Raw genomic sequence first — 27,458 nt, 5'->3', positions numbered from 1 at the left:
GCAGTGTTACTTCCGTCTCCTTCCACAGGATTATTCAGGATAACCCCGAGGTTGCCATGGATTCCATTGTGCACATCAGTCAACAACTCAACCCCAGTCAGAAGGCCGAAGTGATGAGAGTGCTGTCCACAGTGGGGTCACATGACTCCAGCTAGCCAGTAGGCAACAGTCTCCTAATCAGAGTATTGGTCACATGACTCCGTTCAAAAACAAAAGTAGTTATCTATCTAATCAGTAGACAGAAGTAATGAACATCACTTGACATCAGCTGGATATTAACAGTCAACTACCTAATCAGTGGACACAAGTAGTGACCAAATGGTTACTTGACTTCCTTGAGATGATAGTCAACCACCTAAGCAGTGGGCACAAGCAGTGACCGTATGGTTACTTGGCTTCAGTGAGATGATAATCTATAACCTAATCAGTGGATATCAGCAATGACAGAAGGGTCACGTGACTCCAGCTAGACAGGACAGAAAGTACCTAGCCTGTGAATAATGACATGACTCTAGCTAATTAACATGCAACAACCTAACCATTGGATATGGGTATGGAACGACAGTGGAGTCATATGAAGTACAACTGGATGATGTTTAGGCAGACTAAAAACACTGTGACCATGCTTTAACACTAACCCCCTAGGGTGTATGTAAAATCGTATTGAAATTGGAGGATTTGGGACTGTTAGGGTTAATCAACCAAGCTCATTAGCACACATGATGGCTTCTCTAACGCAGTTTTTAGTAGTTTAACCCGAACAGGGCTAAAATCCTCCGATTTCAATCTGATTTTACACACCCCTGAGAAAGTTAAACAGATGAGCATTGCCCCTCTCAGGGAATGCTGAAATTTACCAATAGCTCATGCGCCCCTGCGAGTGCCTCACCCGTGCACTTGGGGGCAGCACCCGCCTGCATAAGCATCGTCCACTCCATGCGAGAGCTGATGTCTGGCATTTATACATCAGTACTGACATATCCACACTGACCTCAATTGTCATTATGCTTATGTAACGGGGGAAAAGGACACGCTACGGGGGAACTCGCAAAACAGCGAAAATTTCTAACTAAACCAAGGGTCTTTGAGGAAAATTTGCAGGAAACTGAATCAATAAGGACTCGGATATCAATATTTGATATCAAAAAAAGGACGCAAAAGAACTTATTAATGAAAAAGAACCCCCCCCCCAAATGCAAAAACCCCAAAAGACTAAAATCCAACACATTGTGTCAAAATAGATCGGAGAGTTTGGCTTTCGATCACACCGATTCATAGAAGCAGACAAAAACCTGACTCAAGTAGAAACGTACACTCCAGTAAGGAGGAACAAATACATGAACAGTGCTATTCTGCTCTTAGACCAAATGTGGCCAGAGCATGGGGGGGGGGTCAAGTTATATGGGTAGAAGCAAGGGCCAAAGTAAATAAACAGGGGGATATACTAACAGACAAATACAGGGGAACTCTAAAACAAAAACTCTATTATTCCAGGGGAACTCCTCCTATGAAAAGACACAAAAAGTATAACAAATTTCTAGCTCTACCACACTTGCACATTGCCTTCAGCAATTCTTGCACAGCTCTTGTCACAATGATGCCTTGACATATCCTGCTCTTCATTTGATGTCTCGCGTGGGAGGTTAGGGTATCCCATCTTTCCCCTTTTTTCAATTCTTAATTTCATGACTCTTCATCAAAATCCACCATTGAATCTCTGTGTTTTTACAAAGACACATGAAGATTTTTGCTTTTGTATCAATTCCTATTTCATTTTGTATATAGTAAGTGCACCATTCAGGCACACTGCAAATGTGGTGTTGTGCTTGACTCTGGTTTCTTGAATCTGACCGGTAGGTCTCTGTTTGATTTGACTTATGCAATTTCATCCGAGTTGAAATACAGGGTTCCGGTTGATTGATGTTGCACTATGACCAAGTTTAATACGCTGAATGTGAAGTGTACAGTAGAGAAGACATGTTGAAGTAAAAACAGCACTATAAAATATTTATGATGGGTAAAGTTCCCACAAATGTGACAGGTTCTAGAAAAATGGGTACTAAGTCGCCAGTTTCAGGTTACGAGTTTTTGATACGGCTGGATTCTGTACATCAAAAGCTACAATTTGATATATGAATGACCCCTGCAGTGTGCTGCATCCCGGGAATATGTAGACATTTGAATATCCACATTTTCAGATTCAATAAAAGCACTTTTAGCTCATAAAGTGTTGCGCTTGGAAATGCAATGCTATATAGCATTTCTTACTGATTGATCAATTTTTCATCTTTATTCATCAGTATCCATGTTTGTTGTCACAAATTCCGGAAATATAAATATTATAGAAGATATTTAAGGAAAAAACACATATCACACTTTTGAAGAAATGTTGCCCTCCCCAAAGAGAACAGACCATTATATGTTTTGGCATTGCCTGACTTAATACCCTTTTTTTGCAGAGCGGGTCACAAATGTCAGTAAACTTGATGTATTAGTGAATTGTCAGTGCATTTTGATTTTGAAGATACAACAGCTAATAATGATGCTGTTTTTTTATTAGGATGGGAGGTTTGGAACATTTGAGAATGTTTTCATGGAAACTCAGGGGAAAGGGCCTTGATCTGTTTTTATCACTTGTATTGATAGGCTGTGTGTTGCGTTTTCATTTTGTTATACAGAATAAGTTCAGAGAAAGTTCATATTTGGTTTAAACACAATTTAAAGCAGAGAAGAAAATTTATTTAAAATATGTGTCAAAAGTAGGGAGAAAAATAAGTATTCACATTCTTATCTATGCATTTGATTTTTCCCACAATTCCTTTCTATTTGTTCCACTTTATAAACGGTGTATGGCTTGTTTTGGCTCTACATATTGTCAGCATGATCTTCCTACCTTTGACATCCAAGTAAGAATTTATAAATTTACAGTTTCATAATTTTGTTCAGTGTTTTGAAACTTCACCAATCAGCAGGTTTCTGCAGGGTGTGTGACTTTCGACTGGTAGGAGGAAGCAGTTATAGACAGAAGAGTGCATCACACGCAGCCATCTTAAGTCATTTGCGCACAAGTTTCAAAGATATAAACATGGTTTTTAGAAAAGTTAGGTCAAAAAGTCCTATCTTCATCGATACATATTGACATGAATTTGGATTTTAAAGAATTACAAATTGATGGAGAAAACACTTGCACGGCTAGTTCTTTTTTACAAGCATGTTTAGAGTGGTCACAAATATGCACAATCCATTTAATTTTTTGTAATTTTTAAGTCTCAATAGATTCTATTTTGTAAGTTAGCTGGTATGAATTCAAAGATTGTAGAATATTGCAGAGCCGAATAATGTTATTCATTTTGTAATAAAAGAACTGTGAATCGTGAAGTACAAACGATGTGGAAATATTGCCAAGGTTGTCAGGGTGGAATTTGAAAGGCCAGTCTTTACCCAAATTCTGATCTCTGGGAGCAAAAGGAGAATTTGCTGAAAATTCTGGGATAAGTTCGTTGTGGATTAAATCAATCCCTTCATCACATTCCGGTTTCATAAATCCCACCACTGCATGGCAAGAACCCCACACAATTTTCACTGTCGCAGAAACACTCCGACTGTTGGCCCTCATGTATCTCATCGCTAGCTGCTTGTGGTGCATGATCGCCCCAATAGCTGTATGTCAATTCTTTGTGGGCATCGATATCCCTCCTGGCAAACATGGCCACTCTGGGTATGTCATTGTCAACTCTGACAGTAACCAGATACAAATTGGGCTGGCAGGAGTGATTAATAAACCGGCCAATGTTACCAATGTGGGTCAGATCAATTGGAGTTGTGATCACTGCCCCACTGGCCAATGACTCCCTCACAACCATTATAAAGTTCAAATCCTGCGGCTTCATTTCACCGGTTCTCTTCTGTGCCTCCTTGAGCGTCAGAACTTCCCCTGCATATTCGCACACAAATGTGTCCTTGGGTATGGGAACCGTTGACTGCAGTCCGTAACCTTTTCTTGCTGTGGTGAAGACGTGGAGTGGGAATAGTGGGCCGTTCTGTATCACTCTGTTGATGCATTCAGGGCCACATTTGCAGCTGGCGTTGCACTCAAACACCGGCTGAGACTCGGTTGTACTCGGGCCCTTGATGAAACGCCCTGCGTTGTCGTAGTTCGCGCCATGTCGGGTGATGCAAGGGCACTGCAGTGTACACGATGGTGCGACACAGTTGCATCCTTCGTAGATGATTTCGCTCGGGTGTTTATCCAATCCTGGCCCAGGGACATGTGTCGGTGTATACTGGGGATTGGATGAGGAAGAGCAAATGCTACTGTTTGACAGGCAGCGTTATTCAAAACAATGTTGAAATTAATTAGAAACCATGCCGAGGGAACATGGAGGGGGTGTACACCAAGCAAGTTTTCTCTTGACCTCTGCACGACCCCCCCACTGGCCCCACAACACAATAAATGTGGTAGGATTATCAAAAGGGAGCACCACTTTTTCACCCGCCCTACCAGTGACAAAAACAGTAGTAACATTATTATTTATGTCCTTTTACCAAATATAATATGGCCATATGTGATTAGCCTCACCCATCCTCGGCTCTGACTTTGAAATGAACTCTCAAATTCAGTGCCTTTGCTTTAACCTGATGTCTGAATCCACTAGTTGTACTAATTGAGTTGAGTCAATCATCTACTTGAGTTCAACTTGATTGACAGCTTTCTGCAACTTGACTTGGTCAAATCCCGATGGGTAAATGACTCGAGTCACTACGAGCAAATGACGTGATGCGAGTCCCTCATCAAAAGACCCAAAGTGGGGGAAGTTAATAAGACTTGAGCCCCCAAAATACAAGCAAACTTCTTGTGAAAAAAAAAAGATTTGCAATGACTTACAGTGCTGGTTTATAATGTTCCTGTCATTATCAAGAGTGACGTGTCCACTTGTAGTAACCCAGAGGTAAAATTAAAAAGGCCCTAAAATAACCTCTCGTTTTTATTATCAATTGTTTAAGTGTTCAAAGATTTGTGACTCAAGTTAAATACCTGACTCAACTCGAGACAAGTTTATATGTAAAGAAGTCAAGTCGATCGACCTGACTTCTTGTCACATACACGTATAAACTTGTTTCGAGTCACCATGTTCCAGCGACCTGAATCAAGTCATTAACTACTAACAATGGTTTGACTTGAGTCACAAATATTTAGTGACCCACTTCACCACTGGAATCTACCCTATTTTGTCAGATTTTGTTTAGATTCCGGGGATGATAACTTTTGGCATGAACTAAACTGCAAGAGAGATATTGAAATGAAAGACATCCTTTACAATAGAGGGCGCCCTTGTACCCACTTTGACAGTCCAGACTCGACTTCAGAGCTGGCTGTGGTGGTCTAGACCCGACCATGCATAACCGCCTCCCTGTAGTGCTAGTGTGGTTGTCAATGATTGGAAGTGGAACGTGTGGTTCTCGATAATTTGCCGGCTTCGCGGTCCATTACACTGAAATATCATTCACATGAAGTGCCAAGACATATAGGATCAAAGTTTTAACCACATATTATGGTTTAAACGGTGAGTAAATCTAGGTTGTTTTATCCTTGTCCAGCAAAGCGTTGACACGTGCATGTATGTGTCAGAATACAGAGACAATTACCAGATTGCAGTAATTTCGTTGGTTCGGCTTTCCTTACCTTAAAATTGATCTCTGCTGGTAAGATAACATTGTCGGTACTCTGTGGTGATATTAGGTGATTCATGTTCTAAAGATGTTCACCGAATTGTGAGCAGAGTCGCGAGAGAGTAGAATTTTAGCAGTGGCTTGTGCATGTTGAGGATTGGGCAAATGTGACTCATCTCTGTGTAAACAGCTTGGTGCCTTTTCAACTTTTCCCTTATTTGATTGCATGACGTCTGGGCACCGTGCAGCGAAGTAAACAACCAATAAATTACAATTTACATGAAATTTTGTTTCCTTATCCTAGCTATAGCCCTAAAAGTCCCAAATCCTCCAATGTCAATATTACTTTACATACACCCAAAGGGGTTAGGGTTAAAGTTCATTGTTCCAGGACAGCGATTTCCTAACTGTAACGTTCACCCATTGGGCCTACCCAAATTAGCAGGAATGGTCTATGTATTCATAAAAAGAATATTATTTACAATTGTTTACAAATATAAAACACGTTATCTAGGCTAGGCCTGCAAATAATATTTTACATTGACAATACACTTCTGGTTCTCTTTGTAAGAGTTATTTAGTCGTTACTTTTATATAATTTGATTTGCTTTAGTAATCTTACAAAACACGATAAAGACAAAATGGAGCGCTGCCTCTGGAAAACAGCTCAGAAAATCATACCTGTAGGTCTGGAGTAACCCACCCTTGAAAGTCCATACAGTGATAAAAATTAACTAAGGTACATGTACATGTAAATATTATGAAGGTTCCATCTCCCCCTTTGTTTAATAATTGTAATTCTAAAATATCAGGATTGTGCTTGTGTGTTCCCTCAACATTAAAAATCACAATAGAGTAGGCAGTCAATTGCACTGGAATCAATTCACTTCACATGTGAAACAAATTTGTAATTATGGATAACAGTTTTGTAAAGTTATGTACAAACAATCATCCGTTGCTGCAAAATAATTCTTAGAAGAGTGAATCAAGTCGATACAGGTAATTAACATGATTGAATAATATTCATTAGAAGCAGAACACACAAAAATGGCCAGGTGATAGTCGGGCGAGAACTCAACCTGGTCACAGGAGCCACCAGGTTGCTGTAAAAAATTGGATATGGGAGACGGAGTTTAATTTTTTTATCTTTCACAATAAAATTATGAGTAATAGATCAGTATGAAAACTACACCTAAAGAAATTTCCTTTGAACTCCAAAGCTCCTGGTTTAAATTAAATTGATTTTATATTTATGATTCAAAGCAATTAGTTTGTCCTAAAACAGAAACTGAAATTGTCTTCTCTACATACTCTCATATGACTTCAAATAATCTGGTAACCATTGCTGAATCAGCAAATACAAATGTAGATTACTTAAAACAGTACAAAGGAAAAGGCTTGGTTTGTTTTGGTTCTAAAGGAACCATCAGTCTTAAAATTAATATTAGAGAGACAACAAACCATACAATGCGGAGTTGTGTAGACACAGAGCTCATCATTTCTGTAATAACAGTTTGTAATCTTTAACAGCTGGAAGATTTTAACTAAAAACGGTATTTGTAAAAATTGTGCAAACGGAGTTACTGTTCCCAAGAGGACAGACAAAATATTTGCTAAATGACAGAATCAAACTGTCAAAAACTTTGGTGAAGTGATCTTGTGATCTTAAATTTCAAATGACAGGTAACAATAAACAGTGTAACTAGTCTGACCATGGACGGTCCAACGCCCTCCAAGCAGTTGAAGATCTCTGACGCTCCCACAAACACTGAACACAGTCCAGTGGAGGATCCTCCCTCCACGAAGTCACAGCCCAGCTCCTCGTCAAAGCTAGACCCCTCAGAGCAGGAGTCCACGCTGGACATTCTCGAACAAATTGACATCTGCCAGGGAGAGCTGGAAAACCTGAATGAGGAGGCGAGTGAGGAAATCATCCGCATCGAAGAGAAGTTCAACCGGCTTCGCCAGCCCCACATTGACAGACGTAACGAGTTCATCAAGAAAATCCCTAATTTTTGGGTCTGCACCGTATCCTTTTCAAAAGTTCACGTCCAGTTGACTGCATCGATTGGACATACTGTACTATGCTAGGTCCAAAATTTGAAATGAATGTCCAAACTTACATGCAGTCTTTCCAAAGATTCCTCTGAAACTTTAAAAACAAATCAGCTCTTTGCATTTTGAAGGGATTGTTAAATATAGGCCCGATTTCAGGGTTTCCGTGGTCATGCAAAGTCCTGAAAAATCGTGGGAAGAAGTCTAGAAAAGTCTTGCAAGATTGGTTAAAATTGGTTGTCCTGGAAACCGTTTGTCAGAGGAAAAAGTCATGGAAATCAAGACAAGATCTACTTTGGATGAGATAACAGACTACATGTAATGATAAATTTACAGGCTGTATTCTTGTCACTCTGTTGAAGTGGTGATGACAGTCTTCCTGTTCATAATACCAAAAAGCTTTTCTCTGCAAAATGGCATTAAATGTCATGGAAATTGTTATATTTTAGTCTTGGAAGCCCTGGAAAGGCTTGTAAATTTGATATCAGATTTCTGTTGGAACCCTAAATTTCATTGAGCTGTTAATTATAAAATACTGCTCACCAAGTTTATGTGCTGAGCAAAATTCATCCTGGAACAGTGTTGGAGAGTATGAAAAATCTGTGAATTTAAGCTGGTAACCCACTTCTGCTGAGCAAGTACAAGTCCCTGTTTATTTCCCTTAATTTTGCCACTGGTAGTTTGTCAATCATCCTCAGCTTGCCCCAAGACTAAGCGAGGAAGACGAGGAGTGTCTCCACTACCTCCGTCAGCTCATCGTCCACAATTACGACGACCTCAAGACTGGCTATAGCATCACCTTCCACTTTACCAAGAATCCGTTCTTCGAGAACGAAACAATAAGCAAGGAATTTAGTCTGACTGAGGATGGTGAGCACATTTAGGAAAAAAAGGGTTGTATTCAGTACAGTTTCAGAGGCCATTGCAGTGTTATTATTTTGACCCTAACAGGGCTAGATCCTCGGATTTCAATATGATTTTATGTACACCCTACAACCCTAACCTTCCCAAATCCTGTGGAAACCCACTGACTAAACTATGCAGCTGATTTTGAAAGATGTATTGTGTCAAAGTCTTTGGTTTCAAATAGACCATACGTTGTTTATTCCCAACCATGCATAAATTTAGGCCTAGATTATATATGAAAATTATCCGCACTGCCCCAGGCTACTATTTGCGTTTCCTTAATACAGCAAGGAACGCTTTCAAGAAATAATGGAAGATTTTGCATTTTTTCCTCAGGTTCTTGAAAGGTAATTTGGTGTCATTGGTTTCTGTGTAATTGAATGAAAATTTGCATATTTATATGCTAGTGTGTGATAACATTTGAAGCAGAACCCCTATGAAGTCTTTTGCAAGTTAGATCAGAATAAAATTTGGTACACTGAGTTCTTTAATTCACGTGAACATAACAATTTGAATTCTCCATACTGAAGACACTGTTGCTGTACGCCGTGATTCGGGGCAAGCTTTTGCTCAGTTACATAAGAGACGCCTTGCACCACTACACTGTTTTGAATGGATGAGAAGGGCACAAAGGAACCAGTCCATTCTAGAGATGGTGGTCACTATGCAAAAGCTTGCCCCGAATCACGAGGTATAGCAACAGTGTTCTTTAGTCTGGGGAATTCAAATCGTTATGTTGATGTGCAGTCAGATAACTCAGTGTACCAGATTTTAATCAAATTTAACTCGCAAAAAGGCTTATTTACAGCTGTTTTAGGCTCATTAAAAAGTTGTTAGAAATATTGATATTTTGCTGAAGTGGATTTTCTTGATTTTGACTTGGCATTCCTTTCTCATAAATGTTTTTTCTGTGAGCAAAATTTTGGGTTCACAATTTAATCTTAAAAATCCCCAAACTGAAAAGTGTCCTCCTCAAAATGACATCACTGCAATAGCAACCTCAGATATCAAGAAGAGTATGGAAAATTCTAAATGTTTGAAGAAATTCACTTCTCGGTACGGTTAACCAAAAAGGTGACACAAAATGGGTTTCATACATTTAAGAAGAGTAGAAAGTTTTTCAAAGTGTGTACCTCGGAAAAATTCATCCCGTGGACCCACTTTACCAGGAAGTCGGCAAGACACCTCAACATTTTTGACCTGCATGATGTCATTTCCATCAGTTTACATTAATTGATTGATTTCTTATCTAGGGGAACCTACAAGCAAATCCAGTAAGATTCGTTGGAAGCCCGGAATGGACATGACCAAGAAGATGAGGTCAAAGGGAAAGGTCAGCGTGCCGTGTGCTAGTTTCTTTGGTTGGTTCAGTGATCATCTTGATGCTGGCAATGACGAAATTGCAGATGTAAGTCAATACTAAAGCATCCATTTTCATGGATCACTATTACCTGTACGTTTTGTAGCAAATGCGCTTTGCAGAAAAGCACAAGAGAACCATTAACCCCTTGACAACGGGAATTTTTTTCCAAAAGCCGACTCCAAGAATTCCAGCCTCGCTTGGCCACGAAGGCCACCTGCCAAACTGCAAATTCTGGGTTTGTGGCCCTGCGTGCTCTGCATGCTTTGAATTACACAGTGAAAAGGCTCATTGTTCAATGGCATGCGGCTCTACTCACACTTCCACTTTCCCATTGCCTCTTTTCAAAGTGGGGACTATTGTGAAGCTAGTGATTATGATGCAGATTCGGTCTTCTCATTTCTTGGCTACACACAAAGGCCAATCACCATATATACAAGAGCCAGGGTCTGCCTTCTTTCACCGTGTTCGCTCGAGCGTGGACCAAGAATAATAACTGTAAAGCGGGCTGAGAAACTCAACTTTTACAGCGGTTCTTACTGTCTCCTGGTGCGAAGGGGTTAAATGGCCATTAAATTACATGAAGGTTTGGCTAGCGACCATTACTTTGTCAAGCACGTCTTTCTGTGCGTAGTATGATTCTGTACTTATAAACCCCTGGGGATTTCATGCTGGGCAGTGGCTCGAGTACCAGTCTCCAAGTTCATAAGATTCCTTGAGTACAAGCAGCAACATTGGGCAAGTGTCAGTGAGAGACTTTGAGATGCTGGAGGCAGTAAATACACAGGTCCTTTTTCAAGGTGTTGCATGTGCTCAGAACAATGCAGGCATGCTCAGAACAGGTAAAAAGGACCGGTATGTTTGTCGCCACCAAGGGTCTCAAAGTCTCCCATTGTCAGGAATGGGTTCTGAGATTTCGCTTCCCTTGAATAGTTATTTCCTGTTAAAGGTCAGGCAATTACGTCATGCGGCTTGATGTTTTTTCTTGTTTCATATCAGGTTCTTCGAGATGATCTTTGGAGCAATCCTTTACAGTATTACTTGATCCCTGACGTTGATGATTCACTCGACAAGTCAAGGCTCATGGACTCTCTCATGTGCAGGTATTTATCCCTGCAGCTCATTAACCTAAGAAAGCCCCAGAGATGAGGAAAGCTCTTTCCCAGAGCATGTTAAACAAGCTGGTGCATTCTTTCAGTTTGTAATTTGGTTGGTTTGGTCAAAAGGCAAAGTTGAGAGGAGTTGGAGAGTTAGTTTCAGTGTTTATTTACAGTTCGAGTATGGACATGATGCGAGTCCTTCATGCTGTTCAGTTGGATTCTAAGCTCAGATATGGACAGTGCAGGAACTTTTTTCTTCAACTCTCTGATCTGATTGTGCTTTTTGATTTTGTTAGGGAGAAACGTGCAATTCCAGGTCAAACTTTGGGCCAGTGAGGTTTGTGTAATCTTCAACAAGAGTCTGCTGGGCACGAAAAAAATGGGTTTTGAAGTTGACTGTGGCTTGAGGTCATCTTTGCCCTTTTTTTTTTAGATCATACTGGAGCAGTTTTTCACTGTTTTTAGGGACTGGTGAGCAGGAATGATACAGTGTAAAGCACATTAAGAAGTGTAAGAATTTTTTTCTGACTAACATTGCTGCTGTGTCGTACACCACACACTCATCCTTCTTGGGGAAATCGATCATTCTCTGCTTCTGGCCCAGTCCTCTGTAACACACTCCTACTTAGCCTAAGATTGGAATCTTGTTATGATGAATTTCAATCTCAACTGAAAACTGACCTTTTGCGTAATTAACTTCTTGGCTTATTTGCATATATTATACTTTGTAAATCTCTTTCTATTATCTCATTATGGTTTGCCAACTACTCTATAGTATTGTTTCACCTCCCTTAATTTTGCGCCAGGTTCTAGTTCTGACAGATATGGCACGGTATAAATTTACATTATTATTATTATTTATTTATTTGCATCCCTCCTTCAGTGATGATGAGAGTAACAGTATCAATAGGAGAGTCGAGGAGCCAGGACCACGTCCCATCACTGGTAAGAAAGACATCAACAACGACTCTGCAATTGGAGAGAGCCATCCGTCAAGCCAGAGTAAGCAAAAGATTCATTAGACAAACCAACAACGTGCCTTACATGTGTGTCAGCTGCTCTGATCGAATTGGTGCTTGATGCTGTCAAAGTTGCTCAGCTACGCTCCTCAGAATTCTTTTGTGTGTTATATCGTTGACACTAAAAAGATTATCTACTGTTCCCTCATCAAAATGGCATGTGAGAATAACTCTAGTGCCTCCCGACAGCTCTCCATCTAAAGCAGGTTGCGGTTTTCCAGATCTTCAACAAGTTTTTCAGATATGGTAGTGAGGGAAAAAAACATTAATGATGCAGAGATACAATAGAAAAGGGGCTTTCCTGTCATTTTTTTTTTTTGGCAGGCAACGATAAATCACCAGAGGACGATTCAGTGAACAAGAGCAGCGTGGAGGATTGTAAAGACACAGTCCAAAATGATGCATCCTAAGGATGTACTTTGTGCATGTGTGCAGTATTAGTCATTTGTTTTCATATTTCTGGCCAGCATTTATGCAGTTCAACAAAAACTGGTGAGTATTTGTAGGTATCTCGGCATGAACTTGACCGAGAATGTTTTAGGTCACGGTATTGTCAGTTAGTTCGTCACTGGTATTTGACTCCGCATCACATGTAAGGACTAGCCACGATTATACTGCAGAGAGGAGAGAGACCAGCAACACGATATGAACCCTGACCTTCTGGTCTAGGCTCACCAAGTCCAGGAACTCGGGCCGTTCTTTTCAAACTTTAGCTTTGTCTCAGTCCTTAGTGCCGAGCACCAAATATTCACCTGACTTTTGACAGTTCGGCTCAATTTACTTACTTCTATTCATTTGATCTGAACCAGTGTTGTAGTCGAGTACCTTTCAAGTACCAAATATTTTACTAGTTAGGAGGGAACAAAGCTGAGGTACATGGACATTTGATGGCACATGTACAAAGGTAAGATTACACAGTAATGTGATGACTTCAGACTTCATATTGGTGGTCTTGTCAGGTGTATCAATGCATAGCTCTGTGTTGCTCTGTGCAAAGAAAAATTGGAGAATTCTTCCAAACCTCCCCATTCATTTGGTCAGTGCCATTTTGAAAAAAAGTCTAGAAAAAACTTTTCCCCAGTTAGTACTGTAAAATTTCTCAGCATCTTAGCAATGTTAAACTTCTCCATAAAAGGTTGTACTGAGCCGACTTTGCACAGTGTTTGACATATACAGACACGGGATTAGTTTAATTCTCCCCTCCTCGTTGTGGCAAAGAGAGGTCTCTTCACCCTCAAGTTGTCTGTTAAAATCCAGTATATTTTAAATTCCCCCTCCCTGAATGAAAATCCTGGCAAGATCACTGACAGAACCACTCTCTCTTGTATTGATTATTTTGTAACTACAAAAGCCTTGTAGATGTGGATATATGTGTTGTTTTTTTTAACTGTCTGGAAGTACATCCTCCACTTTGGATGGCTTGTGTGTACTTGAATCGCTTGGGTGTTTTAAGCAAGTCAAGAACACTGCCTCTGAAGTCTTGCATTATCAGGGGCAATTTCCATTGCTTGATATCATTGTCATCTTGACAGCTCCAGCTTTTGAATATCACTTGTCCGATTTTAGAAATGCAGTGACCAATTTCAGGAAAACTTGGCTTGACCTGAAAAACATCCAAGCTTCAAATGTTAGAAACATCTTGCCATATAGGACAAGCATTTTCAAAAGCCATGATCCCTAGTGCGTCACACTGCGGTATGTCACACTGTCGCACATGAATGGGCACTGTTCCCTTATGCACTAAAGGGACAAAAATGTCGCAGTCTGCATGAAGTTTACAGATGCTCAAGATATCGAGCACACACACTCAATCTGGTTCGTACCCCAAGGAAAAAAAGATAAAAGTGATAATGGAACCCTAATATAAATACAAGGTGGCAGATTTGCGTCTTCGCCATTTATGTTTTAAGTCAAGGACTGAAACCGACTGCATTGGCACTTATGTACTGGTATTTCACTTGAAGCTTTAATGTGGAACTCCTTAATGCAGTGTGCAACCTACCAGCCTTGAGATTGACTCCTTTTCTACGCCCGTCTCTCAAGTGCTAGGTGACATCAAAACACCTACTGTACATTGTTACATTGTAAAGTTTGTATTCATATTTGTAGTGTGTGCTTTTAATAATAGACCGATTGCCCCCCCCGCTAAGTTACTGATCTTTGATAGCTATTATAGGTAACGTGACTTAGCACGCACAATCGGTCTATACCAAAACAAAGCAAATAACTTTATTTTAATTGTTACTGTTGGATAGCCTGCCAACACCATATTTATGTAGACATACGTGCATGCATTCTGGAAAATTTTGGTCTTTCTTGTGAATAGTATGGTAACTTGTAGAAAGCTTACTTGCTTTGCTAATGCATGTCGTCGACAGTCATCGTGGCATTTAACTGTCCCTGGGATAGCTAGCACCTTATGGCATGTGGAATTTTGGGAAGTGTTCTGGATTTCCCAGTAATATGCCCGGTGTATCAAATGTACAGTGCATTCTTCCCCTGCACTTACTGTGCAACTGTGAGCGCAACTGTGCTCAATTTGATACTCACATGACTTCTTGTCCTTACTTGAGCCTGGTTCAAGTAACATGCTGGCTTACGTGTACGAGTCGAATGATGCATAGGAAAGTTGATTGTTGTAAATAGTTGAGAAAAATCATTGCATGTTATGGTAAACCGGCTCATGCATGTTCAGATGTCCACAGCAACTTGCTGTGGACGGTTCAAACTCACGTTTCAACTTCAATCTCTGCATGACCTGTGGGTCCAGTTTTGGCACTTCAGGTAACCGTCTATCACCACAGATTCAGCCTGTCCATATATGTTCCTGTGTTGGAATCACAGGCAAGTGCAAGGGAAGTGTTTGAATGAGCTAGTGCACAACTTCCAAACTTGATACAGGGTCTTTAGAATGTCATGGCACCAAAGGAGTATAATGTACAGATGTTTTTATGACCTGTGTTAACCTTTTTATCAGCGATGCATATGTGAAATGTTGCTGCAGTGCAGGAGCTATTTCTATGGTGGTGCTGAGCACAGAACCTTGCTAGGTGCAAGAGTTGTTTGTTTCATAAATTAATGTTCCCAAAACAAGACGTTGGCCTGAAAGTTCTATACTGGTCCGATTCCCTGACTTCACTGTGTTCAAACAGACAGAGGTCTGCCCAGTTCTCACAATGCCCAGTTGGACTTCAGTTTTGCTCGCGTTTATGATGCTTGGGTGTATAATGGTCATGTATCATGGCTGTTGTTGCTCAGTGGCCAAATTCCATTAATACCGGAGATAGAGAACCAGACTATGTACATGTATGTTACACGGTCCTTGATAAATAAAACATTTATTAACCCTAACAGTCCAAAACCTTCCGATTTCAATATGATTTTACATATACCCTGGGGGGGGGGGGGTTAGGGTTAAATAATATCCACAGAAATTCTCACCTGCAGCTGTTTTTGTGGATCTTTACCGGTGATATCACAAAGTCCAAAGACCAAAAATAAATGTAAACAAACTGTAAAATCACCTTTAAAAAATAGCATTTTATCATTACGGTTATTTTCAAACTTCAAAATGGCAGAATGAAGCTCATAGCTTGAAATATGTGCTCTAAACTACTAACCAACTACTATTAATTAATATTTGAAGTTCAGAGAGCCTACTGTTAGCGGTGTTCTGCTGCCTTGAATGGACATTCCATGTGTGAAGAATAAGACCATTTTTCCTTTAGATAAAAATTCCTCTCCTTTCAATGCAAGTTCATGTATTCAGATCTTAAACATCAGCTACCATTTTGCAAATTCATTTTATTTAAAACATCGATTAAATATTAACTGTACAATTTGGCAAAGATTTGTTTAAACGTAAGTACTTTCTGTCCCAAAAAATTGATTAAAGTTGTCCTTTTTGTAGCACAGTCACCACTGCTCAGAATTTCTTTATCTCAGATGTACCAGAACTCACTCTGGCATGATGTGAATCTATGATATGCGGTCTCTCTACGAACATGCGATACGTGTATCATCTATTCCCTTGGAATACTGCGAGTATGAAAATTTATGCAATATATCGGCGTTGTAATGCAACATCGTTATTTTAGTTATTTTACACTAATAATTAAGCAGGAATCAAAATTCCAAAAGTGCATCATAAGTATCATATAAAGCAGCCACTTTTGTGTGAAATTGCACATATGTGTATAAGAAAGCATTACAGTAAAACTCATTATTCAAAATTTACTGAGTAGACATTATATATATATATAAAAAGACAGCTATTTAAAAGTACTATTTGTGTGTACAGTCACGGTATCAGATAAATGTATGGCAGAATACTTTTTCCTAGTTGAATATGAAAGACCACAGAAGTGCAGAGAAAAAAAGTGACAGGTCTTACTGACCAGTTTCCAGTGATTCTATCAAAAATGAGAACCGTCAGATTTTTAAGGCTCCCTTTTAGGGCTGTACTGAGTATCGAAAGTGCCTTGTAAGATTTAGATAAAAAGATACATTCCCGTTTAAACTTTGGCAGCTCTGCATAGAAAAATATCTCATTACTTTAGCAATCAATCATTTATGTGGATGATAGACCGTGATCCCTCTGATGCTCTAAGAATTTCCAGCATACCAAAAATTATTTTTAAAAAAACAGCTTTAGTCACAAAATGAATATTACAGACACCAGTTACTACACTCAAAGCATTAATGGTTTCTGATAATGGTTTCTGCTCTTACAGTGTATTAAAAATGTTGTTCCACTCTTTTAAAACTTATTTAAGATGTTTATAAATGATTAGCCAGAATTCTTTGGACAATTTTTTAAACGACCAACTTTCTGCATGAAGACAAAATCAATACATCTGCACGCTTCCGATTTCAAAATATCAGCAACAAAATCGAAATGTAGCTAATCAATTGCAAATGCAACTGATACCTTGTGAAATGTGGACAAACATCAAGAAAGCTCGTTATCTCCTGACTCTGTGTGAAACACTGTCATACAAGGGATGCACAGCTGACAAGCCGGTGCCTCCAACCAACAAACACTAGTGCTAACTACTGTCAATTAGTATACATGACACAAGCTAGCTGAAACACAGCGGTATTTGACCACAGTTTTACATGGGAGGCATAGATGAACCAGGCCGTTGACGATATATCTGTGATTTGGGCCTGGGTACTGTCTTGGGATCAAACGGAGCCCGGAGCTGTGGCCTAGCGGAAGAGCTGTTTTCATACGAGGACGTCCTCACTGAAGAAAAGGTGCCTCTTTGGAAGAAACAACATCGTTTCCAGTGCTTCCTTACCTCGGGCTGACGGACACCGTACAACATAAAGATGAAATAACCCTGCAGGGTGTTCAGTAGACAGAAGACCAGCTGTACGGGGAAGGACACGGCCTGGACAAGATTCAGGTAACCGATTGACCAGGTCAGTCCCATCAGGGTCATTACGGTCAGCGCATTCTGGAGACGCTGCTTGTGTACCTTCCGTCTGGACAGGTCCTTGGTGTTTCTTCGGATGTTGTCATTTGACGTCTTGACAAATTGCCGGATTACCAGCGAGAAGATGACAATGTTGAATAGCAGAATCAGGCCAATTGGAGCAAGGAGACTAGCTATCAGTGGAGTTTGCTTCAAGAAGCAACTGTAACATGAAGCAACACCACATGCAAATTAAAAGTGAAGAAATTACACTGGGTTAAAAACACAGGAAAAACATCAAACATTTTTTAAATACAAAATTATTAAACTAATTAAAAAAATAATAAATAATTAATATTTATTATTTCAAAAATATTAAACTCCAAACAAACTGAAAGCAGCTTACAAGTCCGTTGCAACATAATCCTCGCGGGTGACTCCAGCAGTAATTGCCACAACCAAGACAGGAAGACCTGAAAAAATGACACCCAAGCAAAATGCTGGGAAGCTTTCCTTAACAGCTCGAAAATGATTTACAATCTCTGTAAAGTTAAGCCAAATATCCACTGAGTTTGGGAGTAGGAGGTGCATCTTTGCGAGGCGACAACGGTCCTTGGGTGGGATCTCATTGCGTGTATGTCAAGATTCACGCTTGTTTGGCACAGGCTGGGCTTAGTATGCGCAGCTAATTTTAGTCAGAATGTACAGTGTTTGCATACGTGCTGGGTGTCTAGTTGCAACAGTTTCCACCAACCTTTCTCTTCTTGGCCAGTGAGGGGGTACCTCTAGTCAGAATGCTACAAATCATGAATTGACAATGGGCAAAGTGAAGCTACAGCAACACCGTCACTTTCCTCTTAGAAAGACCAACTCATGTTTTTTCCTGACAAACTTAATGGAGTTGCACTGAGAGATTTTCATTTTTCACCAGTCTGGCTTTTATCCTACATTTTGGGACTGACTACTCACCCCAGGCAGCCAGTGATGCCTTCAGCATGAATTTTGGCACGTAGACGTTGACAACTTTGACAAACAGCAGATACAGATTGCATCCTTCCACGCCCATCCAACAGAGTGAAGTCAATGTGAAGTAATGCAGGAAGGCAGCTAAGATACAGCATGGCAACACGTCCAACTCGGCAACGCCTCGCTCTGAGTCTAGAGCCGTAGCAACCACAAAGGTGATGTACAGACACAGTAGAGAGAAACAGAGGCTTAGCAGGATGCGGTTGGGACGCTTCTCACGAAGTTTCCTGCGAGCATCAAAAGAGATTGTATTCAGTTCCAAATACAGCCTGACTGATACAACCATTAAATACAATTTATAATTCATAACACAATCCTCACATGTGACTGAGGTAAGTAACCATGGTAACGGCCAGCCCCAAGATAGACATTCCACATCCAACAAGACTCAACAATTTGAGTATGAACTCCTGTGTCTCAGTCAAAGGTGACTCTGGGTAGATGTCCTGTCCAGAAAAAAAAAAAAGAAATGATGATTTGATAATGATCCTTAGATAACTTACTGATGGCGAACAGTCACAGTGATATCGTCACAGAAGTAAAACACAGAGCTACCAGCTGAATTTGGCACCTGCTACACACACGCTGCTTGAATGGAGCTTACCATCAGAGCTGCAAAGTTGGTCAAGTGATCACACTGACAAGCAATGTGTTGATCTGTTGGGTAATGTTCACGTATGCGACAGCCCTCAGTCGACCAGTCTCCCTCAACTGTGTCCCAAAACACACAACTTGTGTTGGTCACATAAGAATCATTCTGTGGTAAAACAAAAGGGGAAAAAACTTCAGTTATTAGTGAACCCAACAAACTTGGTAGCTTGTTGCTCGGGTGAAATTTCTATTAAAGATGCCAAGCATTCTGTTCAAGGGGCACTTTTTAAGAAACTGTAACTTGTGCATGGATTGTGTAATTTCTGGAATCTCAAACTTTGGGGGGGTGGCATTGGGCAGCACTGACCTCTGAAGGGGGGGGGGAACGTTCCCCCCATAGTTTTGCCACTTCACAAACTCTGCACAATAGCAAACCTACTCTTCACCTACTGGTGCAGTTGAAAAGCATTTGTAACAATGTTACAAGTAAGAGGCAAATTGATTTCCTTGAACGTTAATTACACTTTCAAAACAGGAAAAAAATACCCCAAGCAACAAATTTTGAATTTACGTCAATTCTGGTGAGTAGTATGGTGACGGGTTCATTCAGGTTTGTGATTGGTTGGCTGCCCACAGTGGCCGACATGATGCGAGTGTTGATGGTCCGGTTAAATCTGTCCTCTCTGTCGTTGAAGTCTGCCAGTGACAGCGACAGGAAGAGATTTCCTCTTCGGAAGACGGAGAAACTCACGCGGATGCCGCCGTCATTCCCGTCGCCTGAAAATCATCAATGCAGAGAGTGATCACTGATCCATTACCCTTTGGGTATGTTCTCATGGAAAGAACTTGAATGGGTGCTTATGGAAACACTACTGGTCACCAGGAAAGGCTGTCTCCAGAGAGGATTCATACTTACAAACGGTACGTGTATTCCTTAAGCACGACAGTTTTTTTGTTATTATTGATATTTTTTTTGTGTGTGTCAGCATATACACATGTACAACAACAAAGAGGAGGTTATTTTGTAGGTGAAAATGCGGCCTCTATGAGACAAACAATTGGACTTGCACCACATTGAGAATTGTTCTGGTTTTAATACATATGCAACATGCCACCTACGCCTTGCCAAGATGTTGACTTCAGGAGGCAGTATGAGTACAGCACTAGGCATTTCACTATCTTGATTTCCTTCAAACATTTCGTCTCCTTCCATCACCATCAAACTGGACTCTCCAAGCGCTTCCATCGATGAGGCATTTACTGATGTGAACCCCAGTCCACTCAGAAGGGTGGATTCAGACACACTGCGGACTTCCACGGCAATGTTGGGGTGGATTTCACGGAACGACATGTTGCTAGCAACCGGAACTGCAATAAGCTGTCGCTCTAAAATTTTGACAATTCTGCGTGGGGCCTGCGTCCTCATTTGGGCTTCCATTAAGGAATCCTCACTGGTATCCATGAGGTTACCCACAGTATCCACCACAGTAACTGTTACCTGGGAAACAAGGCAGACAAGAAGAAAATGACCCTAAGCAAGTTCACCCATACCTGTTTTACCTACAAAGTGTGGACATTCCTTTTTTTGTGTGGTAAAGGAAACTTGAGGAAAATGCTCCTTTTTCTCCCACTATGATAACTCCTTTGAGCTGGATTTTCGATGATGATTTCCTAGACTGTTCCTCTTACTTTCGCCACAGATAACCTTGACCCCAAAATGCCTCTGAAACTGTTTTTCAGAGAGCGGAAAACATTGTGTGAACGTGTGCGAGTCCACACAATGCCATCGCACCCTACATTATGTGGACTTCTTCGTGGAGAGGTACACACTATGTATGCCCCGCCTGCGCACATCATTTGACACAAATTGCCAAGGAGGCAGATGACAAACTGTCAAGAGATTTACCTCAACATTATCTGAATTGACATCAGCAACCTTCTCCATGATATCAGCAGTTGATGCGACCCCTTCATCTGTCAGCATGGCTGCCTCTTCTGTCAGAGTTACAACTTGAGAGGCTACTTCCATCACGTTCTCCATAGTGACCGTCACCTATTGAAAGAAGTTGAGAAACACTCAATATCCTGTGAAGACTTTTAGAAGTTATATTGTTCTCTGACCATCAAAGAACTTTGTACCGATACACGATTTAAAAACAATAAATATTGTACCTACTTCAATACAGTAAACTTCACTCGGTCTGCTTGAGTTCTTGTATCAGGCACCAATTTTGAAACAGTTCCAACCAGCCTGTTGGAGGTTACCAAGTACAGAGTGGGACTGACCTGGTTCAGGAGAGCTAGCCTTTCATCGACAGTCAAATTCCGGCCGCACTGCACCTCAAAGACCCACTGCGCCAGAGAGAAGCCATCGCCAACACACACGGCAAACGCTATGCGCTGACCACCTAGCGAGGAACAATGGCAAATTCCAAGGTAAATGTAGAGATATCAGTAAACTGTGACAGGACACACTCAAACTAAGCACTGGTGACCATTCTGCTAGAGACCCTTTCCATGTGATGTCACCATTGTGCTGGACCACAATGTGTTGTGATGGTAATGGTGAATAGTGTTGTGATGGTAATCTACTTATTAAAGATAAACTAGTCAAGCATGCAGCGTTCGCACATGCACTTGCTCGTGGTTGAAGCTGCCCGTAGGAATATATGTGATCACCGTGGCTACGGCGGTCCACACATGGTGGTATTGTTTACAAAATAATGCAATTCAGTCACATGGTTGATAGAGGTCTATAGGCATGAGCGTGACAATAGATGGGTGTTTTTTCATAGAAACAACATCACATGGATAAGACACTCAGTGTGCACGCCTCAGCACAGGCCATTGTGAGCATGCTGAGACCATTTTCTGTTAATTGGCATGCACTGTCTTTGCCCGAGCACACAGAGCTCCCAGACGAAGTGGTCCATATCAGCCTCTCTCTTCTTTGCCAGTGAAGGCGTACAAATCAACACTGTGCAAATATACTTATGCAATTTGATCAGATGAAATCAAATTAGATCAGATCAGATCATATTGGATCAGATCAATTCAAATCACCTGAGATAATCTGAAATTTTAATCTATCATATATATATAAATGTCAGATATTTTATTTCCTGTTGCAATTACAAATTTCACAATGTGACATAAACATTCATTTAAAAGCCATTAAAAATCAATAAAATAACACACAAAAAACACACATGCACAAGTAAACACCAATTTTGATTTCTAATAATCAACATCATCATGGAATTTGGTTTAGGTGGAATATGTTAAATTAGTTTTTCTCCCTCACACTTAGCAGTTACTAGTCAAATAGTTATTCGAACAATCTTCAATCATCCAATTTCAATAGATTTTTTTTATACACTCTAAGGGGGTTAAATAAGGGAATAAGTATGTGCTTGGCCGGTCTTAAACGTGTTTAAGACCAGCTCAGGAGAACGGACGCAACTAATGCCCGAGCCGCAGGCAAGGGCATTAACATCTTAAACGGCAATGTCTTAAACAATAGTTTGAGACCGGCCAAGCACTTATGTATTCCCATTCATAAATACCTTTTGATTCAGAGAGTTAAAAGAAGTCAACATATGATGGATTTCCAATGATATTGTTCTAAAATTCATTTTCCCAAACACCCCCCGTCCATTTTATGGTATATTCCTTTTAAAGTTGTCCAGTAGAATCTCCTTGCATATTGTATACGAACTTGGCATGCGCGTGGCACATTCTGCATGTTGCATTGCATGCAGACTCATGACCAATGTGGATGGAATAAACTGTCTGGTACCCAAGTACCAAATGTTAACACACAGGCAGTCAAGTTGCACTATAGAAATCTTTTGGTTTTAACCTAACATCGAGTTCAGTTTTGTTCTCAGGAATATTGTGTACAATATTGTATTTTTGCAATAAATGTAAAATACACGGTGAATATTCAGCATTAGCTTCAGAGGTTGGCAACATACTATTTATGGTATAATCAGGACAGAGACGATCAGGGTTGGACTGTGTGGTCGAACCAAGAGCTCCAGCTGGGAAAGTAATGATACCATAGATCGATGACAAGCTCGATTCCACACAACTCCCTACAAAACAAAACAAACAATGTGATATGAACAGTTGTTATGTAAAGTCACCATCATCTGATTGGTGGATTGCAACAGCAGGCAACCGTATTGATCAAAAAAACCCTGGTACGTCAGCACAGTGATGCTTCCATGATGCTGCTCTTTACACAAAATTTCAGACAATAATGACAAACACAATGCCCTTTCCTTTTCCAAACAGGAAATAGAATTTCAAGAATTTGCATGTACTGCTGATACTTTTAGCTCAAAGAATAAAAATCAAATTGCTGTCAAAGAAAGTATTAATAAGGAACTGATAGGACACACAGGAACATCTACTGAACACTGATTAGGAACTGGACGACCCATGGCATAATTGCAAATAAGCAGTTATCAATTGCAAAACTGAATTTTCCACATAAGTTGCCTCAGAACGGTCAGAGTGACAACCAAAAATTTCAAAAATGTTCAGGTGAGGTCTCTCCGCCCTGAGCTGAAGTGCACCCCCAATTGGCAAAAGAAAGACAGGTGGTTACAAGCGGGTTCTTGCATGCGTTCTGCGTGTACGCAAAGATCATGCGTGCTGGAATAAATTAGTTAGGCGTGCTCAGCGTGCTCCACGTCAAACGTGCATATACTTGCACGGCTCATGGTGCACCTATGCGGTGAGTGCCAAAAAAACACGCCCTCTTTTGTTCCACTCAGAGTGGATACAACCTTTAAAGAACAATTTCACATTTGAATCTGACAACTCTAGCTTGAACACCCTGGCTTCATCTCAGTGTTAACAAGATTCAGTGTCCTACCACTGCTCTCCATGGTGATAGATGACGGATCCATGAATCCACCAGAGGCTGTTGCTATAGCTACCAGGGCTTCCTTGACGACACCCAGTACCTCATTGTCAGATGGCATCGTCTCATCTTGAGTTAGGATTTCAGATGTTGCTAGTATACTGCCGCTCTCTAGCTCTTGAACGACAACGTTTGAGGGAACCCCTCTTGATTGCAAACCCTCAGCTTGCTGTTGTGAAAAACAGAGATGGGGGGAATAATTTGCCACAATAACAGACTGAAAAAGATATGGAAAGAGCTGATTTAACTGGCATAGACCAGAACATAGAAACCATTTATTAGGTGTTGCCTTAAGCTCAGGCTCCGGTCATGCGCATACGTTGTCTGTTGCCAATTGGCAAAATGTAGGCACTCCTCACAATTAAAACACATTCAACATGTCACTGGACAAGGTGCCAGTGTCCTAAGATTAGTCTCCACTCCACTCTGACAAGAAGTATGGTGTCAGTGAAATTATATCATTGCTTAAAGTTTTGTGGAATTGGCTGCTGTTCTTTCATTAATTCTTATTACTGCAATTGTGTCTCTCATCTGCCGGAATTCTATTTTTGTGTGTCACCCTGCGGTTTAAAGTATCTGTGGTGTGCTGGACAAATCTGGCTGTACTTACAAAGGTTGCAATTTCACCTGCTACATTTTGGAAACGCTGAGAGCTTTTATTTCTCAACTCCTCAACAAATGTCAGTGTCGGAAACCGGGTCTTCGCAGTGAATGCAAACACTCCTGGAAGATGACAGTGTGACGTAAAAATGTTCTTAAGAAAAAAAACATACCGTACAATTGATAAATGCAACCGGGCGTTGAAATGATACACAAAAACAGTTTCAAGGACTTCAATTCGACATGTGACAGACTGCCAGAAACATGCAATACAAAAAAGCATTGACACTTGAAGACACTTTTAGAAGTTGCATTGATTTTAGGCTGAGTGTTTTTTTCTACCTTCAATAAGAATCAAGGAGGAGTTTGTTCTCACTGTCACTCCCCCTAGGCCGAATCCCTCACACCAGTAGTACCCTCGATCAGAAGTGACTCCAGTGATCATGAGGAATGACAGGCCTGTCGAACCAGCCAGCCTCTGCCCATTTCTGTACCATGCAAAACTCGCTACGTTCTCAAATTGGCACTCTAGCGAGACAGTGTCGTACTGTGACACCAAGATGCGGCTGGGCTCAGGATGCTTCAGGACGGCTGCTGGACCTGTGCCAAAAAAGAATAAACCAAATTAAATGGAACTTGAAAATGAATCATGCTCTACAGAAACTATCTGTGGATCTAAAAATGACTATAATTTATGTTCAACACCATGGCATTCCAAAAACATACCGTGCCTTAAACAGACAATTGTAGTTTTGCAGGCCTAACAAGTGTTCATGCAAAATCAGTTACTTGTGTCACTGTTGCAAAGGCAGATCCAAATGTTTCTGGGGAAACCCAAATATTTTTATGCAACCATCTTTCTGAGGGTTGGAGCAAATTGTTTGGATTTTGAAACATTTTGGAAAGAAGGGGAAACAAAGTACAACCCAACCATTTCATTAATATACTCATTATATTGCAAAAACAAAAAAACATGTGCCCCTTTTGGAAGACCCCTTGGATCTGCCAATCACTTTGGAATTCATTGTTTTTTATTCAAACTGATGAATGAGAGTTTTATTCAATGCAAGACTGTAGTAGCTGGGAGTGATCAAATTCAACTTAAGCCAAAGCTAACAAACTCCACAATATACATTATGGAACATGAAGATGAGAGATGGAAACAAATTCTTCAAACATACAGCTTCTGAGGAAATGTCAGAAGTATGCATCGTTTTCATCCATGACTATAACAGCATACCTTGAGGTACGGCGCTGATTCCACAACTGACGCCTGTAAAGTCTTGTGTACACTCGCACTCATAGCTACCACTTCCTAATGACGACGTACAACGACCTTGATTCAAGCAAGGTCCACTCTCACAGAGGTCAAATGCTGCAGGAAGATAAACGCAGATTTCTAAGACGCAAAGTCATATTCGTCTGCACCTTCACCACACATAATAGCCTTGCCGAGTGTACCCACGTGTGAAACATGGTTGCCTACAGTCTCATCTCTGAGCGCAGTTTTAATGATACATTCTTTTGGGAATAAAATCTTTATTCATACTGCACCATCATCAGTGGGTGACCTATAACTTCCGCAAACTCCAACTGGACAGTATGGGCTTCCATGATTTACATGCATTGACTGTGGCATTTCCCACCAATCAATAGCATTTGATAGATATAGGATGGTCAGTATGGGCAAAAATTCTAAATTAACTTACGCGTACAGACTTTGCCATCACCACGGTAACCTTGTGCTTCCAAGCACATGCAGCGGTAGGAACCAGCCACATTGATGCAGGTAGCATTGCCATGGCAATCGTATAACGCTTCATCCTGGCATTCGTCAATATCCATGCAGAATTGTAAACTGGATTGGGATTGGCTGGTCAGCGTGTAGCCATCTTGGCAGTGACACTGGAATGAGCCATAAGTGTTGTTACAAGCAGCCAGTGCAGGACATGCTGGGTCAGAGGTCTGACATTCATCCACATCTGCAAATAAAAAACATTAGATTTCATTGGCCCTGGGGCGTAGCAACGGGGGAAGACCCCCCCCCCACAATAATTAATTACAGTTCAGTGGCAAGCATGAAATGTAGCGTACCATGGCACAAATTTTACACAACACAAGGTGAGCAACAAGTTACAAGTCAGCAAATTGACTCTGGCACACCACCCCCATCTTCCCAAAGAAAATGCCTTTGCTATGCCACTGCTGGCCCTGCTTGTAAAACAACAAAAGATGCCAGCCGCATATCAGGTGGTTAAACACAAGTGAAAGGCAGATATCTACCAGGTCACACATACAGTTGGCCACATTTGGGCCACACAGCAGTGCAGGCAGCTGTCATGAGTCATACGGCCAACCATGCAGCCATAGCCATATCCGCACAGCCAGCCAGTAGTTAACTACTATACAGCCAGACAACTCAGTAGACAGACAGCCACAGTTAAAACCCCCATTATGAGACTGGATTAGAGGAATCCAAAAGAAAGAGACAAAATTGATTGCTACCTGTGCACTGAGTTCCATTCCATGCAAAACCTTCCGGGCAGATACAAGTGAAGCTTCCTATCGTGTTCTGACAAGGCAACATTGACGGACAGACTGGAGTCCCCTGTTCACACTCATTAACATCTTCAAAGAAACCGACAGCAAAATAACGCTATGATGCACATAGTTCCTTTTTTACTAACGTAAGTTCATTAGACCAAGGTAAATCTATAATCTGATGACAGCCAAATGTATTGCCTGGGAATAATTTTGCCATTTATAGCTAGCATTCAT

The 27,458-nt window shown here is 40.8% G+C and overlaps 4 protein-coding genes across 19 annotated transcripts in view; 2 read left to right on the top strand and 2 right to left on the bottom strand.

The window, feature by feature from the left end:
• LOC110974020 (acetyl-CoA carboxylase-like) overlaps positions 1-3,385 on the top strand; it is a 44,197-nt gene extending 40,812 nt beyond the window's left edge. For all 4 annotated transcript variants that reach the window (XM_087136398.1, XM_022225314.2, XM_087136396.1 and 1 more), the window contains one exon: positions 29-3,385. In XM_087136398.1, coding sequence (XP_086992524.1) covers positions 29-155 — 127 coding nt within the window. In that variant the 3' untranslated portion in view covers positions 156-3,385. The remainder of the gene's footprint in view (positions 1-28) is intronic.
• Positions 2,702-5,876, bottom strand: LOC110974024 (histone-lysine N-methyltransferase SETMAR-like). The gene is made up of 2 exons (XM_022225320.2): positions 5,684-5,876; positions 2,702-4,283 (listed from the first exon to the last, which is right to left on the bottom strand). The coding sequence occupies exons 1-2, from the start codon at positions 5,747-5,749 to the stop codon at positions 3,525-3,527; spliced, it is 825 nt and encodes a 274-aa protein (XP_022081012.2). The 5' UTR covers positions 5,750-5,876; the 3' UTR covers positions 2,702-3,524.
• Positions 5,357-16,028, top strand: LOC110974023 (protein SET-like). The gene is made up of 7 exons (XM_022225319.2): positions 5,357-5,564; positions 7,354-7,698; positions 8,406-8,595; positions 9,885-10,039; positions 10,991-11,094; positions 11,975-12,093; positions 12,435-16,028. The coding sequence occupies exons 2-7, from the start codon at positions 7,384-7,386 to the stop codon at positions 12,518-12,520; spliced, it is 969 nt and encodes a 322-aa protein (XP_022081011.2). The 5' UTR covers positions 5,357-5,564; positions 7,354-7,383; the 3' UTR covers positions 12,521-16,028.
• Positions 15,418-27,458, bottom strand: part of LOC110974022 (uncharacterized) — a 34,138-nt gene continuing 22,097 nt past the window's right edge. For all 13 annotated transcript variants that reach the window (XM_087136400.1, XM_087136406.1, XM_087136399.1 and 10 more), the window contains 16 exons: positions 27,186-27,308; positions 26,390-26,662; positions 25,921-26,055; positions 25,023-25,280; positions 24,691-24,803; positions 24,033-24,249; positions 23,125-23,244; positions 21,434-21,555; positions 21,054-21,200; positions 20,267-20,645; positions 19,719-19,924; positions 19,161-19,313; positions 18,878-19,002; positions 18,500-18,783; positions 17,937-18,003; positions 15,418-17,753 (listed from right to left, as the gene is read on the bottom strand). In XM_087136400.1, the coding sequence (XP_086992526.1) occupies positions 17,225-17,753; positions 17,937-18,003; positions 18,500-18,783; positions 18,878-19,002; positions 19,161-19,313; positions 19,719-19,924; positions 20,267-20,645; positions 21,054-21,200; positions 21,434-21,555; positions 23,125-23,244; positions 24,033-24,249; positions 24,691-24,803; positions 25,023-25,280; positions 25,921-26,055; positions 26,390-26,662; positions 27,186-27,308 (3,251 nt within the window). In that variant the 3' untranslated portion in view covers positions 15,418-17,224. The remainder of the gene's footprint in view (positions 17,754-17,936; positions 18,004-18,499; positions 18,784-18,877; positions 19,003-19,160; positions 19,314-19,718; positions 19,925-20,266; positions 20,646-21,053; positions 21,201-21,433; positions 21,556-23,124; positions 23,245-24,032; positions 24,250-24,690; positions 24,804-25,022; positions 25,281-25,920; positions 26,056-26,389; positions 26,663-27,185; positions 27,309-27,458) is intronic.

Source organism: Acanthaster planci, linkage group LG04 (assembly GCF_054643075.1).
Source record: "Acanthaster planci isolate LZ-2023a linkage group LG04, COTS_SCS, whole genome shotgun sequence".
Classification (NCBI taxonomy): domain Eukaryota; kingdom Metazoa; phylum Echinodermata; class Asteroidea; order Valvatida; family Acanthasteridae; genus Acanthaster; species Acanthaster planci.
Note: the sequence above shows the minus strand (reverse complement) of the source record. Positions and strands in the feature narration are given on the sequence as shown.